Raw genomic sequence first — 17748 nt, forward strand, 5'->3', positions numbered from 1 at the left:
CAACCACATCAGACCCTCAGGGGTAGGTCCCTTCCCAGGCATTGGCTGGTTATGGCTCCCCAGGAGACTCTGACGTGCAGCCAAGGTCAAGGCCACAGCCCGGAAGACCCTTCAATGGGACAATTCTCCATCTTGGAGTGGCACCTGGCTCCCAGCCTTGCTTTCCTTCCGCTCTCCATTCCCATGCCTCTCCCCCAGGCTGAGAGGCAGCCAGACCCTTGGGGAACCCACGGGTGGGAGGGGGAGGGCTGCCGGGTACAAGCAGGCCCGGTGGAAGGCAGATGCCTCGCTCCCCGCCCCCGCTTCCCTCCACTCTCTATTTTTAGGTCCATTATTGTCCATTCTTGGGTGTATTTTTTCCCCACTCCTTCCCCAGAAAAACAGATCGGATTCCTCCAGGCAAAGCCATCTCGCCTTCCCTGGAGCTGGTGCGTGGGAGCCCGCACACTGCCAAATAGACATGAAATAAGTGAATTATCAAATAATCGGATTAGCAGGCTCCGTCATGTCTCAAGGGGTAGAGGGGGTGGGCAAAGCGCTGCCATCTCTCCTCCCCAGCCCTCCTTGCTCAGGCTGCCCAGGAGTGCTGGGGGAGGAGAGGCAGACAGGGGCAGTACACTCCCCCAGCAAAATGGCCACACGTACGTGCACGCACGCACACACGCACATACACACACAACAACCACCTCAATCTAACCGTGAGATAGAGACTCAGAGCGCCTCAGGTCAGCTAAGCAGCCTGGTTAGGAGCTAGGCACTGGGTCCAGGGAGCCTGGGGTGGAGGTGCCAGGCTCCTCTACTTGGAAGCTGTGTGACTTTGAGCAAGTGGCTTAACCTCTCTGAACCTCAGCTTCCTCATATTGAAAATGGGTATAAATATAGGATCTGTTGTTAAGTGTTCTGGGCGGGTTCAACGAGCAACTTCAGGCCAAGTGCTTGGTATGCAGTAGGCGCTCAAGAAATATGAGCTTTTGCTGGTCTGAAGAGGTGGTGGAAGGTGTGGAATCAAGAAAAGCCTCAGACGACAGGATCAGTCAGTTACAAGAAGGCAAATGGTGATTTTCCTGAGCTTAAGGGCCCCCAGAGGGAGCATAGGGTCCCACAGGGGCCCACATGTGGACTCAGGGTGGTCTGGGAAGCCTTGTGAGTGTTTGCAACTGTGTGTGTGTGTGCGTGTGCACGCACATACACATGCATTGTTCCAGGAAGAGCACCATGGATTCTCAAAGGGGCTGAGACCCCGCCAAAGAAGGAGGCACTGCTCTGGGGTTTTGCAGCTGAGCTGAGGTTGGTGTCCTGCCTTTGTCCATCCCCTCCGGGTCCTCCAGTGCCTGGGAGGTTATTGCTCTCTCCATGCCTCTCCCTCTTCCTCTCTCTAAGTCTGAAAGTCCCAAAAGCCAGAAGCAAAATCTAGGAATGCAGTGGGGTCTGGAGGGTGAATACATAGACCCCCTCTGGTGAAGGCAGGAAATTTACATCCCAAAGGGGGGACAAGACCCAAGGGCACCCAGCCCCTGGCAGCCAATCCAGCGTGGAGCCTGATCCCCAGAAACCCAGACCCAGCAAGATGCCAGCCTCGGAGCTGTTGGCAAGGGGTTTTAGATGGTGCCTGGGGTGGGAACAGGGCATGCTCTTTGGCCCACTGGCTTCTCCTTCTGCTGCCAACTGCCTTTGCTGTCTCTTGATTCCCCAGATGGAGGGGACAATTCAGGAACCTGCAGTCTCCCATATGGGCACCATGCACTTTCTGTGGGCTCAGGCGGGGGCGTGCTGCTGTGGCTGACGAGGCTCTGGGGTTACCTGCAGGCTCCATCTCTCACTCTCCTCCTTTTCATCTTTTGCCCCAAAACGGACTTCTGCTACGACCAAGGGGAAATGCCCTGGTCGTGTTTCATTTCCTTTTATTTCCCCGGTCGACACTTGGAGTCAAGTGGACAAATGACTCAGGCAACAGGAGGGAGCTGGAATGCAGGACCGAGGGGGTCCCAATTGTCCCAAAGCCCCCAGGACAAACTGTGCTGGGGGAGAAGAATGCCAGGTCCTCGCAGACGGGCCCAGGACGCTTTAATAGGAAGCGCAGCTCTAGAAAGCCCCAGGTGTAGACCTGAAGGGATCCACAAACATGGATTTAATTCCTTCCTACCAACCAGACCCTGAGGGGTGATGTGGCTGCACCTGGGGATCTTGGGTCCCCGAGGACAGTGATCCCGACTTTTGACAAGGCAGGATGGGACAGTGGTCAAAGCCCCGGAGACAGATCCTGGCTTTGTCGCTGCTGTGCAAACTTGGGTAAGTCTCTCCATCTCTCTGAGCCTCCCTCCCTTCATTTGCAGTATACCCGTCCCAGTGCTGCGGAGAAAACACAAACGCTCTGCACAGAAAGTGCATATGCAGGGCACCCGGCCCACAGGGAGGCCTCGGGAAATGGCAGCCAAAACCCACGAGATGGGGCGGGTGGAAGAAACACCAGCATGTGGTGAGACACACAAGAGTGTATCCCCGGCTCTTGCTTCCTGAAGCTCCCAGCTGAGGGCCGGGGTTGGAGCACACGCCCCCCAGCCCGACATCGGAGGGTAATTGCCAAGGCTGACCCTGCCGTGATGCCTGACTTTCTGCCTCCACCCTGCCTCACCCCTGGCCTTGCCCACCTCCCACAAACATCCCCTTCCTGTCCACCTTTCCCCGTGCTGCCACAGCAAGGAGAACCACAGCTTGCGGACGGGCCAGGGCAGGGGTCTTAGGATCCCCAGGGCCTGCGAGAGCCAGCTCTGAGCAGGGCTGGGTCACCAGGGGCTACACACGGGTGTGAGAGCTCACCTGAGCAGGCCAGAGAGCAAACTTTAACCTTATGGCCATGCCTACCCTGAAGGTGTAGCTCCAGCACACGCTGGGAGGCATTCCAGGTCCCCCACCAAATGCCACCACATGTGGTCCAATCCAGGATGTGACTGGATGCCCGGAGACCTGGTGTGGAGGGCCTCATGTCCCCAGGGCTCCAGTCCACTCTTGTGGGAGAGCCCATGGCTTACAGTTGAACCTCCCGGGTCTGCTGCTCCCTCACTGGGGCCCGAAGACGTCAGTCCATCCCGTTGGGCCTCAGTTTCCCCATGTAGGAAATAGGGCAGAAGTTGGACGCTATTAGTGGTTTCGTGTTGTGTTCACGGGAGCCCTAGGATTTCCGGGGGTGGGGGCTCAGGGGCCCGGGGCAGGGGAAGAGGGTGCCAGCAGCCAGGTTCCAGGCACCCACTTTCCCTTGAGGAGTTAGTTCCACTGTAAGGTGCTGAGATATCGGGGTTCCTCTGGTTTAGATCATCTCTAAGACCCCTTCCAAACGGCACCATCTACTTGAGATGAGGGATAATTACCACCAGCATTTCTTTATCGCCTACTTTGTGCAAGCACAGGCGGTGGAGCAAAGATGGAGACACAGAATCTGGTGCCCTGATGAGCAGGGGAGGGGAGGCGGTGAAGTGGAAGCAGGAGATATTTGGAGACCAGAGAGGTCACAGGTCATGACATCCCCTCCCCAGATACCCTTCTCTGGGAATCACAGTTAACCTCCCAGCTTAAAGGATAAGTTAGGAAAAAAGGAGAAAAAGAGGGAGGAAAGGACAGAGGTGGGAGAGAAAGGGAGGGAGGAGGGGTGAGCATTTGGACTTCCTCCCTCCTCGCCAGGTTGAATGACTAGGGTCTGAGTTTGGGCCTGGACTTTGCCACTCAGTATTAGACTCTCAGTTTTCTCATCTGTAAAATGGGGACAATAAGATAAAGGTTGTTTCTACTATGAGGGATATTTGGGAGGGTTAGATGAAATACTGCACATAGACTGCTCAGTGCCTCAGTGGAATAGATCTGAGAGTCCAGACATAAACCCATATGTCTATGGTCAACTGATTTTCAACAAGGGTGTCAAGACCATTCCATGGGGAAAGAATAGTCTTTTCAACATATGGTGTTGGGAAAAGCATATATCCACATGTAAAAGACTGAAGTTGGATGCCTGTCTGACATCATATACAAAAATTAACTCAAAATGGATCAAAGATCTAACTATAAGAGCAAAAGCTATTAAAGTCTTAGAAGAAAACATAGGGGTAAGCACTCGTGAGCTTGAATTTAGCAATGATTTCTTAGATATGACACCAAAAGCACAAGGAAAAAAGAGATGAATTAGGCTTCACTAAAATAAAAAAAATTGTGCTTAAAAGGACACAAGCAAGAGAATGAAAGATTATCTGTAGAATGGGGGAAATATTTGCAAATCATATATCTGATAAGGCTTTAGTATCCAGAATATATAAAAAACATGTACTACTCAACAACAAAAAGACAACCCAATGAAAAAGTGGGCAAAAGACTTGAATATATATTTCTCCAAAGAAGATATATAAATGGTCAATAAGCACATAATATCCAGCATCATTAGTCATTAGGGAAATGAAAATCAAAATCGTAATGAGATACCACTTCACACCAACCAGGTTAGCCATTATAGTAAAAAACAAAGACGGAAAATAACAAACGTTGGCAAGGACCTGGACAAATTGGAACACTTGTACAGAGCTGGTAGGAATGTAATAGGGTGCAGCTGCCCTGGAAAACAGTTTGGCAGTTCCTTAAAAACTTAAATCTAAAACTACCATATGGGGACTTCCCTGGTGGCGCAGTGGTTACGAATCCGCTTGCCAATGCAGGGGACATGGGTTCGAGTCCTGGTCCAGGAAGATCCCACATGCCGTGGAGCAGCTAAGCCCGTGCGCCACAACTACTGAGCCTGTGCTCTAGAGCCCGCGAGCTGCAACCATTGAGCCCGCGTGCCACAGCTACCGAAGCCCTGTGCGCCTAGAGCCCATGCTCTGCGACAAAGAGAAGCCAACGCAATGAGAAGCCTGCACACTGCAACGAAGAGTAGCCCCGGCTCGCTGCAACTGGAGAGAAAGCCCGCGCGCAGCAACGAAGACCCACTCAGCCCAAAATAAACAAACACATAAATAAATTTATTTTAAAAATAAATAAATAAAAAATAAAATTACCATATGACCCAGCAATTCCACTCCTAGGTATAGACCCAAGAGGAATGAAAACATATGTCCACTCAAAACCTTGGACATAAATGTTCATAACAATATTATTCATAATAGCCCCAAAGTGGAAACAACCCAAATGCCCAGCAACCAATGAATGGATAAACAAAATGTGGTAGCGCATACAGTGGAATATTATTCGGCCATAAAAAGGAATAAAGTACTGGTACGAGCTACAATATGCATGAAGCTCGAGAACGTTATGCTGGGTGAAGGAAGCCAGATACAAAAAGTCACACACTGCATGATTCCATTTATACGAAATGTCTGGAATAGGCAAATGTGAGAGACAGAAAGCAGACTAGCGGTTGCCAGGGGCTGGGGGGAGGAGGAATGGGGCGTGACTGCTGAGGGAGATGGGGTTTCCCATCTGGTTACACAACATCATGAATGTGCTAAAGGCACAACTTAAAGATGGTTAAAAAGGCAAATTTTATGTCACATATAGGTTCCCCAGCTTTAACGAATATGATGGTGATTTATGTCACGTTATAGGATTATCACCTCAATTCTTTTACTTAAAAAATAGTTTCAAATGCCGTCACCACAAGAAAAAAATTTTAACTGTGCGTGGTCATGGATACGAACTAAACGTACAGTGGCAATCCTTTCACAATATGTACCTACATCAAATCATCATGCTGTACGGTACACCGAAAACGAATACCATCTTCTATGTCAGTGATACCTCAATTAAAAAATTTCTAGGGCTTCCCTGGTGGCACAGTGGTTGAGAGTCCGCCTGCCGATGCAGGGGACGCGGGTTCGTGCCCCGGTCCGGGAGGATCCCACATGCCGCGGAGCGGCTGGGCCCGTGAGCCGTGGCCGCTGAGCCTGCGCATCCGGAGCCTGTGCTCCGCAACAGGAGAGGCCACGACGGTGAGAGGCCCGCGTATCGCAAAAAGAAAAAAAAGAAAAAAATTTGTAAAAGAATTTAGAAGCAGAAACCAAAGGGAAACGATGTGATGTGCCATTATGTTTTTAGCCCTCAGCTTTGTTTTTCTTTGTTTTGATTTGCCTTTAATAGACAACTATAAGAAAGGGAGTTAAACTTGAAAAAAAATCTAGTGCTGTGCTGAGCACAGGATATGCACTTGGAACCCTTCTGTCTGCACTGCAGCCCCTCACTTTGTCTGTCTGAGACCAAGGCTGAACCCCAGCATAGATTTTTACCAAACTCTGAGAATGTATCTACAATCACGCAGGGATGCCGGGTGAAGTGGTTAATCTAGCCAAACCCCATCGTTGCACAGTTGGGGAAACTGAGGCTAAGGAGCTGTCCCAGCAGTGAGGAGACTCTGTCGGGGCCCAGCACTACCTGGCTCGCATCCTGCGCTCATGTTGCTCTGACACGCCACCCACCCCCTACCAGCGCCAGCAGTTGCTGTGTGCTTGGGGAATTAGAAACACGTTTTCATATATTTAAGCAAATATGCTGTGATGAAAAACAAATCAGAACCTGCAAACCAAAGCTGAACAGAACCATGCATCATCTGCCATTTCCCCATCACCCCGGTCCCCTCCAGGTAGGAGCTGAGCATCCTAGTGGGCCAAGCGGGCCCTGGACAGGTCTGAGGCAGGAAAGCCTGGGTCCTGGGCTGTGGGACAGGAACAGAGCTTTGCAGCCTGGACCCCCTCACTGGGGCAGCGAGGGTGAGGGGCCGCAGCTTGGAACCTGCTTCTTTGAGCCTGCCACGCTCTGTTCGGCCCCGTGGCTCAGGAAGCCCATGCCCTGTGGGCTCCCTCAGGGCTCTGCATGCCCACTGCTCTGCCCCTCCTCTCCTCTCCTCCCCCGACACCCTTGGCCTAACCCCCCTGACACTAGAGAGTGGTTAGGAGCCAGGCAGAGGAAGGTTGCATCCCAGCCTCACCATTAGTGGACCTTGGGGAGCCTTGGTCTATTCCTCCATCCAATGGCACAATAACAGCCCCGCCCACAGGCTTACAGGGAGCGGGGGTGTGGGGTGATGAAACAAACAGGTGTAGCGGGTCATCCCCTCCCCATCACCCACACACTCTCCCCTCATGTCACACGGACCCCTACCTGCATCTCTGCAATTGCGATTCCTTCTGCTTCATCATCACTCTTCTGAATCCTCCAACCCTTCAAGGTCATAGACCACCCCAGACCAACCCGGTGCCCTGCCTTCCCCCGCTGAACTCCCACAGCACATGCTGACTATACCCCACCTTACACACTTGGCTAATGGGCTCCTCTTCTGTTATTTTCTACTTTTACTTCTTTTGTCTCTCACGCTAAATTCTAGGATGGGGGAAGAAATCCCTTTTGGGAAACATTCATTTTGTGCCAGGCACCCAGCTGAGGGCTCTACACGCTTTGTCTCATCTCATCTGTACGACCTTCCTTTGAGATTGTGTATAGCATCATCCCAATTTTCAGATGAGAAAATCGAGGCTCAGAGCACGAGGGACTTATCCAAAGGCCCACAACCCAGAAGGGGTGGGATGAGCATGGGCCCCCGTTTGCCCCGTCCCAAACCTCAAGTTCTCATCCACAGCTGGAGTGGCCTGCCTGTCCATTCATCCATCCACCCCCTGCCTCGTCACAGGTGGGATTTAACAAGGCAGCTTGTGTTATACACGCATTAAGGGAGAAAAATGAAAATATATGAAAAATCAGGGCCAGGGAATGTAGAGAAGGAAGAGGCGGACGAGCCTGGAGAAAAGTTTAGAACCTCTAAGTCTCTATGATGCACCTTCATGACCATCTCTGGGTTTTCCTGTGCACCAAGACCCAGGCACCTCTGTGTGCTCGAGTCGCCTTAGATGAAACATTTAACGTTCAGCTATTTCACCGTGGAAGAACCAAGATGCTCAAGACTGGATCAACGACACTATCAAAGCCTCACCCTAGAAGAGAACTTGCACTCTTTAAGCACTTTCAGATATTCTGAAAGGCACTTCCTTCTCCCAGGAAGTTGGAGAGGTGGGCAAGGCAGCCATGTTCCATTACGTGGGGAAACTGAGGCTCAGAAAATTGAAAGACTTGCCCCAGCCCACAAGAAGCAAAGCTGGGATGCAAGCTCCGGTCTTCAGATTCCAGGCCTGTGGCTCTTGTCGGGATAGCACACCACCTTTCTGGAACCTTCCACCAGGTCTCCAACATTCAGGAATCTGAGCTCCCAGCTTCACCCCTCACCCCTGGGACCTCCACTCCTCCTACTCTCTGCCTTCCTCCTTCAGCAGGGGCGACACCTCCTTACCCTGCAAAGGTCCCGTGGGAACCACAGGCCTCCTGTGTGTCCATCACCAATGATAAGTATCACCCATCACTGACGGATCATGTCGAGCAGCGTTCCTCAGAGCATTCCCCGCGTGCATCCGAATTACCTGGACTGCTCGTTAAAATGCAGTTTCTGGCTCAGCGGGTCTGGGGTGGGGCCCGGGGGTCTGCATTTCTAACAAGGTGAGTCCAGGGACTACACTTTGGGCAGCAGTGTGTAGCTAGCTATAGGATCTTTTTTTTTTTTTTTTTTTTTTTTTGTGCGGTACGCGGGCCTCTCACTGCTGTGGCCTCTCCCGTCGCGGAGCACAGGCTCCGGACGCGCAGGCTCAGCGGCCATGGCTCATGGGCCCAGCCGCTCCGCGGCATGTGGGATCCTCCCGGACTGGGGCACGAACCCGTGTCCCCTGCATCGGCAGGCAGACTCTCCACCACTGCGCCACTGGGGAAGCCCTGTAGGATCATTTTAAACACCACCTGCCTGGTCTATGCCCGCCACCCTCTTTTCTCACCATCTCTCTCCTGAGGCTCAAGGCACGAGGACAGGGTTTCCCCCTTCCTTTCACGGCAACGCAGGCAGCTGGCCGGCGACCTCTCTTTCGAAGCTCTGCGGGGCTGCTCCCCTAACCCAACAGTGCCCTCCCCATCCCAAAGGGGTCCTGCTAGGGGCTGAGAAGCCTTGCGGGCGCTGCCTTTCCCTCCTTCTCCCTGGCCCTGCAGGCTCAGAAGGCTGGCCCTCTCCAGCCAGGCCCTGGGAGTCAGGGGTGGGAGGCCGCCCGCCTTCTCCCGCAGCCCTCATTGAAATTTTGCCCTTGCCCAAGAATCCTTGGTTGAGAGCTCAGCCCTATTAATTCTCATTGTGCATTTAGAGCCAATAGGTTTTTTGTTCATTTATCTTGGTCTTCCTCCCCACTCCCCTTCCTCACCAGGCTGGAATTTACAATTCAGTTCTCAGGTGGCCTTGCGGAAGTACACAAGTCCAGGGGGGGAGGGAGGGTCTGCACACTGAAGCCTGAAAGGGGCAGTTGTTCCGTGGCCCCTCTTGCATCCTCAGGGTGCCCCGGGACTCATGCTCCGTTTGGGTGGATGTTAGGACAGGCCCGGCACTCGCCGCGGGAGGGGTGCCAGGAACCAGGGACCCACTGGGCTATTGTAAGGCTAAGGGGGCAGAGGGCCACCTGGGTACCACTAGGGCGCCCCCTGGTGGCGCCACCGGCCATGGCTAGAGGAGTGAACGCTTCCTGAGCACACAACCACCACCTGCTGCCCTGAGACCAGGAATACAGGGCGTGGTGTCCCCAAGGCTGGAGAGAGGCAAAGAGACAAAGGCCCGGACACCACCAAGGACATAATAGCCACAATAGTAAGCAAATAACAGCTACCACACATTGAGTACCTACTACATGCCAGGACACCCATGGCGGGGCTGCATCTTCCCACTGGCACTGTGACTTGCCTACACCATCATCTCTGCTTCACCGAAGCTCAGCGAGGGAAGGCTGGGCCGTCGGGTGCATAAGCATGGGTGCTGGCCACGTACAAGTTCCCAGCCTGCCCTCTAGAGCGAGTGACCTTGGCAGGATTTAGCCAATGCTTTCTAATCCCTACAATGGGATTAGAAGAGTCCTCACCTCAAAGCATCCTAGAGATGATTTAATGAGACATGCACAGAACCTGCTTAGGGAAGCTGCAATAAACAGTGGGGTGGGGGTGGGGGGTTGAATCCATCTGGATGTGACCCCCTCCTCCCTGCAGAAGCCAGCCTAGGCAGCGTCCCCATCCTCGTTGGCTGCACATTTGTAATCAAGGGCAGAGCCGGATGGCAGCCCATCATGAAATATTTAAGTCCATCAGACAGGTGTCAGGACACTGAGGGAGATGCTGTTCTTCCTCCCTTGCCCTCCTCACCGGTCTTCCCAGGAGAGGACAGGAAGGGCAGGAATGCTCCTTGCACAGCTCAAGGACCCACGCTGGGTGGCATCAGGACTGTGGCGGAGTGACCACTCCACCCCGGCAGCTGCACTGGGTTCTCTGTGTGTGAGTGTGGGGACAGGGCGGAGGCCCAGGGCCAAGGGCATCCTGAGCCAGCTTTGGCCAGGAGAGGGCCTCAGACTTGCATTTGATGGTCATCTCCACCCCTCAAGCCTTGACCAGAAGCTGGTCCAGTGATTTATGATTTAGGCACCCCGCTCCACGGCCCCGCCCCCAGCACATTAAGACGATTAATATTCAAAAGAAGAATCTGATACAAGAGGCAGCGGTTGACTCTGCTCAGGGAGTGTGTGGAGAAGTCCTTACATGAGCTGGGGTGGGCAGCCAGCTTCAGATGTGGACTCAGAGCTGGGCTCCCCCGGGGTTGGCCTTGGCCCTGACCGTCAGGGGCCAGCCCCCTTGCCTGTCCCTGAGCCAGCAAAGCCCTGGGGTCCTCAGTGCAGTGGGGCTCTGGCTCCTGGCCCTGCGCTGCTTTCTCCTCCCTCCCTCCCTCCCTCTCTCCCCAGCTAGCTCCCCCCCAGCCCAGCCACCACCCACAGTGACAGCCTCCTGACTGCTGACCATCCAAGTGGGAACCTACCTTCCCAGGCTGACTGCTCTAGGATAGGACCCAAGCGCCCCACGGGACTGAGGCCTCCTCAGGAGCCCAGTGGGGACACCGGCTCAGTCCAGCCATGAACCCAGACCTGGAGGCTCCCCGCAGGACACAGGAAGGCAGCAGCCACCCGAGGATGACACTGAGCCCTTCCTGTGGCTCCTGCAGCCTGGCTGCCCTGTCCAGCCTCCTGCCCGACCCGGGGCTCTGCCCAGTGGGAAGGCGTCTCTCGGGAGGCAGATTAGCTCAGTGACTCTGGAGCCAGACACTCAAATCATAGCTTCATCACTTCCTGGGCTGTGACTTTGGACCTCAGTTTCTCCATCTGTACAATGGGAATGACAATAGCTAACACCTAGGGGCACTTGCTCTGTGCCAGACCCTAGTCTGAGCATTTTAGGGTGCATTAGCTCACTTACTCCTTACAGTGACTTGAGTGTGTGCTATTCGTGTACACACTTTACAGATGATGGAGTAGTGGCCCAGAGATGCCACTGGTCCAGAGCTCACCCCCCTGAAACTCCTACTTTGTACAACACAGAATCAACCCAGCGCAGCTGAGTGGAGGACTCCACGGAATGGCTCGTAGTGAGCTCTTAGCTTCCACACTCAGGGGCTTTTGCATAAATGATCTCTGTTATTATTATTGTTGTTGTTGTTGTTACCTGAGTACTGACGTACTCCGTGGCTCTAAGGCTCCATCTTTCTCTAACGAGGGACTCAAGTGACAACACCTGAAAGTCTGCCTTCCCCATGACTTAACCAGCGGCTGTGGTCACTGCACATAGGGGTGGAATCAGAAGTGGCACCAGCCACACCGCACGCCCTGCTCTGACCCCTTCCTTCCTCCCTTACGAATCCCCTCTGCACTGCCATCAAACCTTCCCCTGCAAAGTGCCAGCTCGGTGCTTGGCATTCCCTTGCTTGGCAAATCTGTTGGCTGGACCGGATTGGGTGGAATAGGAGGGGGCACCGCAAAGGGACGTACAGAGGGAGGTCAGAGGGCAACGTTGCAGATAGCACTTTGCTCGCGCGCCCAGATGCTGACTTCCTACGAGAGGGGCGGGGCTTCTCTGCAAGGCTGTGGAACGGTGACTAGTGCTATGGCTTTCCCAAGAGGAGAGGATCTAGTGATCACCTGGCCAAGAATTTCCCCACCCCAAAGACCGATGTCACGTGACCCCAGCCTCCTCGGGGCCGCCTTTGCTTTGGCACATTTCCAAGGTGGGACAGAGACCTGATCCCAAACCTACATGCAGGAAAGTCAACCTCGCATTTTGGTTCTCCCGCTCTGCTCACCCGCCCCAAGGGTCCGGCCCAGACCCCCACCCACTTGGCCTGAGCGAACAGAACGGCGGGGTGGGGCTGACTTACGTGGGAGCAGAATCTCTCGGGGGGGTCTCCGCACGTGATGCCGGAGGGCTCCACCTTCACCTTGACATAGTCCTTCAGGCGCATCACCTTGGGCTGGCAGGCGTAGAACTCCCAGGTGGGGCCTTCATCCGTGGTCACCCAGGATTTGCAGATGTCGTAGTCCCCAGAGGCCAGCGGGAGGCAGTGCAGGAAAAGAGCCAGCAGGTGCAGCATGGCGGCGCAGTCCCCAGGGGCGAGGCCCAGAGAGGGACCGGAGAGGTGGCGACTGGGTCAGGAGGGCCTCGCAACCTCAGCATGGAAAAGCCACGTCTACCAGGCGACGGAGGCCGGACGTCCCAGGGACTCTGCCAGGTTGCAAACAGCGAGGAACTTGTTTTTTCCAAGAGGCCGATGTGGAAAAACTCAGAGCCAGCGTTTCTCAGACTGCTGATGGGCAGATCGAGAAGTTACCCACCACTTGGCGTCCTCCTAACCTTGGCATCACACCTCTCCCAGAGGGGAACCTGATCAAATCAGGCAGACTCTCAAATTGTGACGGTGGATGGAAATGGGATAGGGAGAAAATCCGCAGGGACCTGGCACGAGGCCGGATCAGATTGCTTTTAATTTTTGTCCTTCCAATCAACCCAGGTCTTTAAAGGGCCCTTAATGTGTGATGTGCTCAACACAACTGCGAAACAACCCTCCGGCCTGCGTTGTAAAGATAAAATAAAATCAGGAGGTGTACCTGTTCGCTGCAAACACGTTCCCTCTATGGGATTGGACTTGGCATTTTGGACCAGTAAAAGAGATTTCTTTTCATATGGGCTTAAAGTGACAACAATTGTGCAGCTGGACTGGAGCGTAAAAAAAAGCGACTGAGGTGTTAACTGGGAGCAGCTTATGTGGCTCAGCTTTGGTGGGGACAGGCGCTAATGGGAACCAGCTGACCTTGGCTGGTAGCCATCGGCAACTTATTAGGAAGTTTCTGAGACTTCAGCTCCCAATCCATCCAGGTACCCGGGGTCTGGCTTGTCTTTCATTGTAAGAAGGGAGGAGAGAGAGCTCGTTAGCAACAACACCTGCAACAAATTAAATAGAGAAAGGGGGGGAAGTAAAGATGTATAAGAACAAAAGCTCTCTGGCAAAATGTGCAAAACATGAGGCTGCACTAGCAAGGTGTCCCGAGGACACTGGGTTATTTTTATTAATATAGGAGATACGCATTTGGAGATGGGGCACATTATTAAAAAGGTGATGCGCTTTCCCCTTATTTATGGGGGTGTTGGGGTCAGCAGAAGTGCCCCTGTTTGGGGTCAGTGACTTTCTAAAACAGCCCCAGGAGCTGAGACTGAATGGCGGCTTTATCATGCCTGACAAGTCAAAATGTCAAAACCGTTGAAGGCAGACATGAGGCTGTAATTACAGGTGCCGATGAGGCCGTGCGGACAGGTTCAGATTAAGAATGGTCCACGCATGGGCCAACAATTACGAACTGGGTGCCAGTAAATATATCTCCAGAATTCTGAAACGGTGAATTTAATTTTTAACTGTAAGAAACTAGGGATGTTGGAGACTTTGACGGAAGTGACAATGATTTGTCATATTAGCTTTTTCCGATCAAGGCCAAAATTTCGCAATCATCCCTTAGAGGGTATGTTTATAAACAGGTCACCATTATGATTATTGCTTTACTATTTTAAGCTACCGGTAATTATTTAAAAGCCCTAAATAGACATAACTAAGATGAATGTTACATTGCGAAAAACACGACTCCAATAGTGCAGGGTATTCCAGGACACTTGATATATCACCAGGAGTATTTGGTCCCCAGTGCGGGATCTGGCCAAAAATACTAGCCGATAGGGCAAAGGGTACTGCAATGAGTCACAGCAGAAGCGCGTGTGTTATTAATTCTGGTTATTATGTCTATGATTATTGCATCTAAATCCCCAAACTGCTGACTCTTCAGCCATTGTACCTAGAAGGTCCTGAAGAGTTAACTACGTTTCCATGAACCTCCATTCTCCACCCAGACACAAACGCACGCCTGCCAAAAATGACAAACCGGAGTGGGGGGAACATTGTCCAAATGGGGGCTGGCCACTCCACACCTCCCCAGGAGAAGTCCCCAGCCTCTGCCCCAAAGCTCCAGGCTGGGGCATCATAAATCTGCATTAAGGCGGCCCCTGCCCCTCTCTCTGGCTGAAGGGCTCTTGATGCAGATGAATGAGCCGAGGGGGACACATTTTCACATCTCACCTCTGGCTGTTTAAAGAGAAACAGTGTTACAGAGCCTGTCCAGCCTTGAATGTGCTTCTTGCTAGAAAACTCTCAGAAAGAACCCGCCTGGAGACTATTTTTACAACCTGAGAAAATGTAGTAAAAAATAAGATAGCGCGGCCGGCAAAGGTTTGGATGCCTCTGAGCTTCGCGCCGCCCAGAAAACAGCACATTCCTAACTCATTCTCCCAGCCGCGGGCCCCTAACTGTTCACTCCCAGGTAGGGCGATCCTGATGCGGGACACCAGGGCGCCCCACTGCGGCTCGCAGGGTGGGCCCGGACGCGGGCTTCCTTCGTCTGCAGGACCAGTGCTGCTCCCGGGGCCTGGACCGCACTGGACACAGGCGGGCGTGGGGAGGCAGTGAGGCCCGGAGGCCAGGAGGCCCACGAGATCGAAGAGGCAGGCGCCTCGCAAACCTATTAATTGCTTTGCAGTTCTGCAGGCTTAAATGCCGTGCATTGTTTACAACTAGTCAATCAATTGGGCGTTGCTGGCATCGTAAGGGAATTGTGAGCTCAGCATGAGAATGTTACAGTGAGTTTTTGCCAAACAGAAAAAAAGGGAGGGGGAGAGATGCAGGAGACTTCGGAACAGCAAGGAGAAAAGCACGAGTGAGAAGCCAGTGTGGGGAATTTCAGAGTAAGAGGTTGTATCCCGGCGGAGAGTTTTCTCCTTGGAAAATAAATCTTCACCTGATATTATTAAGAAACTGCAGCTCCCAGAAACAAATAGAATCAATGCGCTTTATTTTCTTTTAAGAGTCCTCAGGAACCGAGGGGGGCTGAAAGCCAGGTTATTAAAACCCGAAAATTAGATTTTACCAGGATTTCTGAACTCAGATTTTTCTGTCTTATTGAATTAGCGCCTCTCGAGCTGGCTGGGCTGGAAGCAGGCTCCTCCGGAGTTGCCGGCTGCGCCCTCGCCTCGTGGGAAACTTGCCTTGGTGGACCCGGAGCCCCTGGGGGGGGGCCCTGGAGAGGGGGCGCTGGGGGCTTCTCCCAGGACCCAGCCCACCCCCAAGTTTCTTCTCCTTTCCCAGCGGGGACAGCCGAGGGGGGTGACATCTGCCTTCAGGGGAGGGTGCTGGGAGCCAGGAAGGAAAGAGGAGCCCGCTCCCCGTCGCGATCACCTTCCAGTCCCACCCCATCCTCCCAACCCCAACCCCCCCTCACCCCGCGCCGGTCCAGTAGGTGCCCCGCTCAACGCCGCCGCCCGAGTGAGCATCCCATTTCCGGCGGCCCTGGTGCCCCCAGCCCCGGAATGGGAGCCTTCTCGGGCTCCCGGGCGCCCCCCACGCCCTCTCAGCGCCCAGACAGCCCCGAAGAGTTGAGCGCGGGCGGGGGGGGGGCGCGAGGAGGAGGCCTCGGCTGGGCGGCTGTGGCCGGGGGGAGGGGGGTGTGTGGAGATGAGGGTCAGCTCCCAGCCTTGGACGCCAAGGGTTCGGAGTCCGCGCTTCGGGTGGGCTGCAAACGGTGGGCATCGCACGGGGACGTGCCTGGCAACCCCGCAGCTGCTTTTTGTCTTCCCGAAGTTGAGTGCAAGCCACTGGGGCAATTAATAATCACGCCTTTAAAAGAGGCCCGGCGGGCACCGAGGGTGCACCCACACCTGGCACCGCCTCCCTCCCTTAGAAGACGCCCAGCAAAGCGCCGGGGAATTCGTTGCATCCTTTTCCCCAGCGCTGCCGCCCCCAGCCCAGGCGGACAACTTACTCCGGAGCCCGCGGACACCGCGAGCCCGCGGTCCTCTTCCCGCCTTCCCGCGGCCTCTGCTCCCACCATCTGCGTGTCACCCAGTTGGAGGTTCGACTCCACGCTGTCCCCAAGCCGGTCCAGGCACATAACCCTCCCCATTAGCCCACCCCTCCAGGGCTCGGAAAGAAGTTTCTAGCCGCCGCTGGAAGACAGAGTTTCTCTGTGCAACTCACACATACCCAGTTTTCAGAGAGGGGAAGGGGATGGGAGGAATTGGGGTGGCGATTAAATTGGGGTAGGGGAATGGCGCGCGAGAGGGGTTAATTTCCTTCTCACGAACACATCCAGGCATTCTGGTAACACCCATCCCCACCACTCACTCACACCAACCATGGAAAAAGACCCTGGTGGGAAAAAGCCAGCCAGGAAGCCAAGCGACTCCTTTAAGATGCTGCTACAAATGCGCACTCACACACCCCTCTCCAGGCGACTCCAGTCCTCCGCTAGTAAACGGCCGCCACCGAATAACTTTTGCATCCGAGCCTTTGCTGGGCCGCTTTAAGTGGCTCCTGGGCCGAGGGAAAGCCTGCATGGTCACCGAAGCCCTTTAAAAATGAAAGCAGCCTGGCAAAGCTGCAGCATCTCTCCCCCCCACCCCACCCCGCCCCGCCGCTCGCCTCCCGGGCTCTCCCCTCCAGCCTTACCCCGTCTCGGAGCAGCTTCCCGGAGCGGGGACCCGGGAGGCCGAGGACCGCCACCCTCGGCGCTCCGCCTCCCCCTTCTGGCTGGCGCTGGGTGGGGCGAGGGCCGAGGGCTGCGAGCCGGTGCTCCTTCCCCGCGCTGCTCCCGCTGCCGCTGTGGCCGCCGCCGCCGCGGCCGTCAGATCGGGGCTGGGGAGCCCTCCGGCCGCCGGGGGGGCCGCCCGCAGCCGTCCCGGAGACGCGGGCCGGGGGAGGGGCCCGCCCCAGCCGCCCGCATCGCCCGCCCCGGCCGAGCGGGAGGTCGCCGCTAACAAGTGCAAACTTTTGGGGCCCCCTGGGCGGCTCGGAGGGGACCCGCGCTCGGGCACCGGGCAGTCCCCGGCCCGGGTGGGCTTCGCGGCTGCTCGTCGGGGCGCCGGGGCATCCCCCCGGCGCGGCGCGGGCCAGATGGCGGGGCGTTTCACGGCCCCCCTGCACTCCGCTCCAAGTTAATGCCGAGGCTAAATCCTCTTGCCAGCACTCACGATCACCATCGGGGCTTTTATCTCTCGGTCTGATCCGGGCTGCGTAACTTCCTCTGTGTGGCTTTAACACACCATCCCACCACGGAGCAACGGTCTTCTTAAAGGTGCAGGAAGGAAATACTGCGAGACTCGGGGGACGCGCCACGGCCCGGGGAGGGGCTCCGCGAGCAGGGGCGTCCCGCCGGGCCCGCGGCCAGGGTGGCCCCAGCGGGCGGCCGCGGGAGCGAGCCTGCTCTGGGGGGTCGCAGCCTAAACATTTCCTCCCGGCCCGGGGGC

At 55.0% G+C, this 17748-nt stretch overlaps 1 protein-coding gene across 3 annotated transcripts in view; it reads right to left on the minus strand.

Moving 5' to 3' along the window:
- NTNG2 (netrin G2) overlaps window positions 1-17468 on the minus strand; it is a 68987-nt gene extending 51519 nt beyond the window's left edge. The window contains exons 1-3 of one of the 3 annotated variants that reach the window (XM_081237763.1): window positions 16952-17468; window positions 16724-16852; window positions 12290-13350 (exon numbers count right to left, since the gene is read on the minus strand). In XM_081237763.1, the coding sequence (XP_081093889.1) occupies window positions 12290-12502 (213 nt within the window). In that variant the 5' untranslated portion in view covers window positions 12503-13350; window positions 16724-16852; window positions 16952-17468. The remainder of the gene's footprint in view (window positions 1-12289; window positions 13351-16723; window positions 16853-16951) is intronic. The other 2 variants (XM_081237762.1, XM_081237761.1) reach the window with 2 other exon arrangements.
- Window positions 17469-17748: the final 280 nt, after the last annotated feature.

The sequence above is a fragment of the Mesoplodon bidens genome (assembly GCF_964165515.1).
Source record: "Mesoplodon bidens genome assembly, chromosome: 6".
Lineage (NCBI taxonomy): Eukaryota > Metazoa > Chordata > Mammalia > Artiodactyla > Ziphiidae > Mesoplodon > Mesoplodon bidens.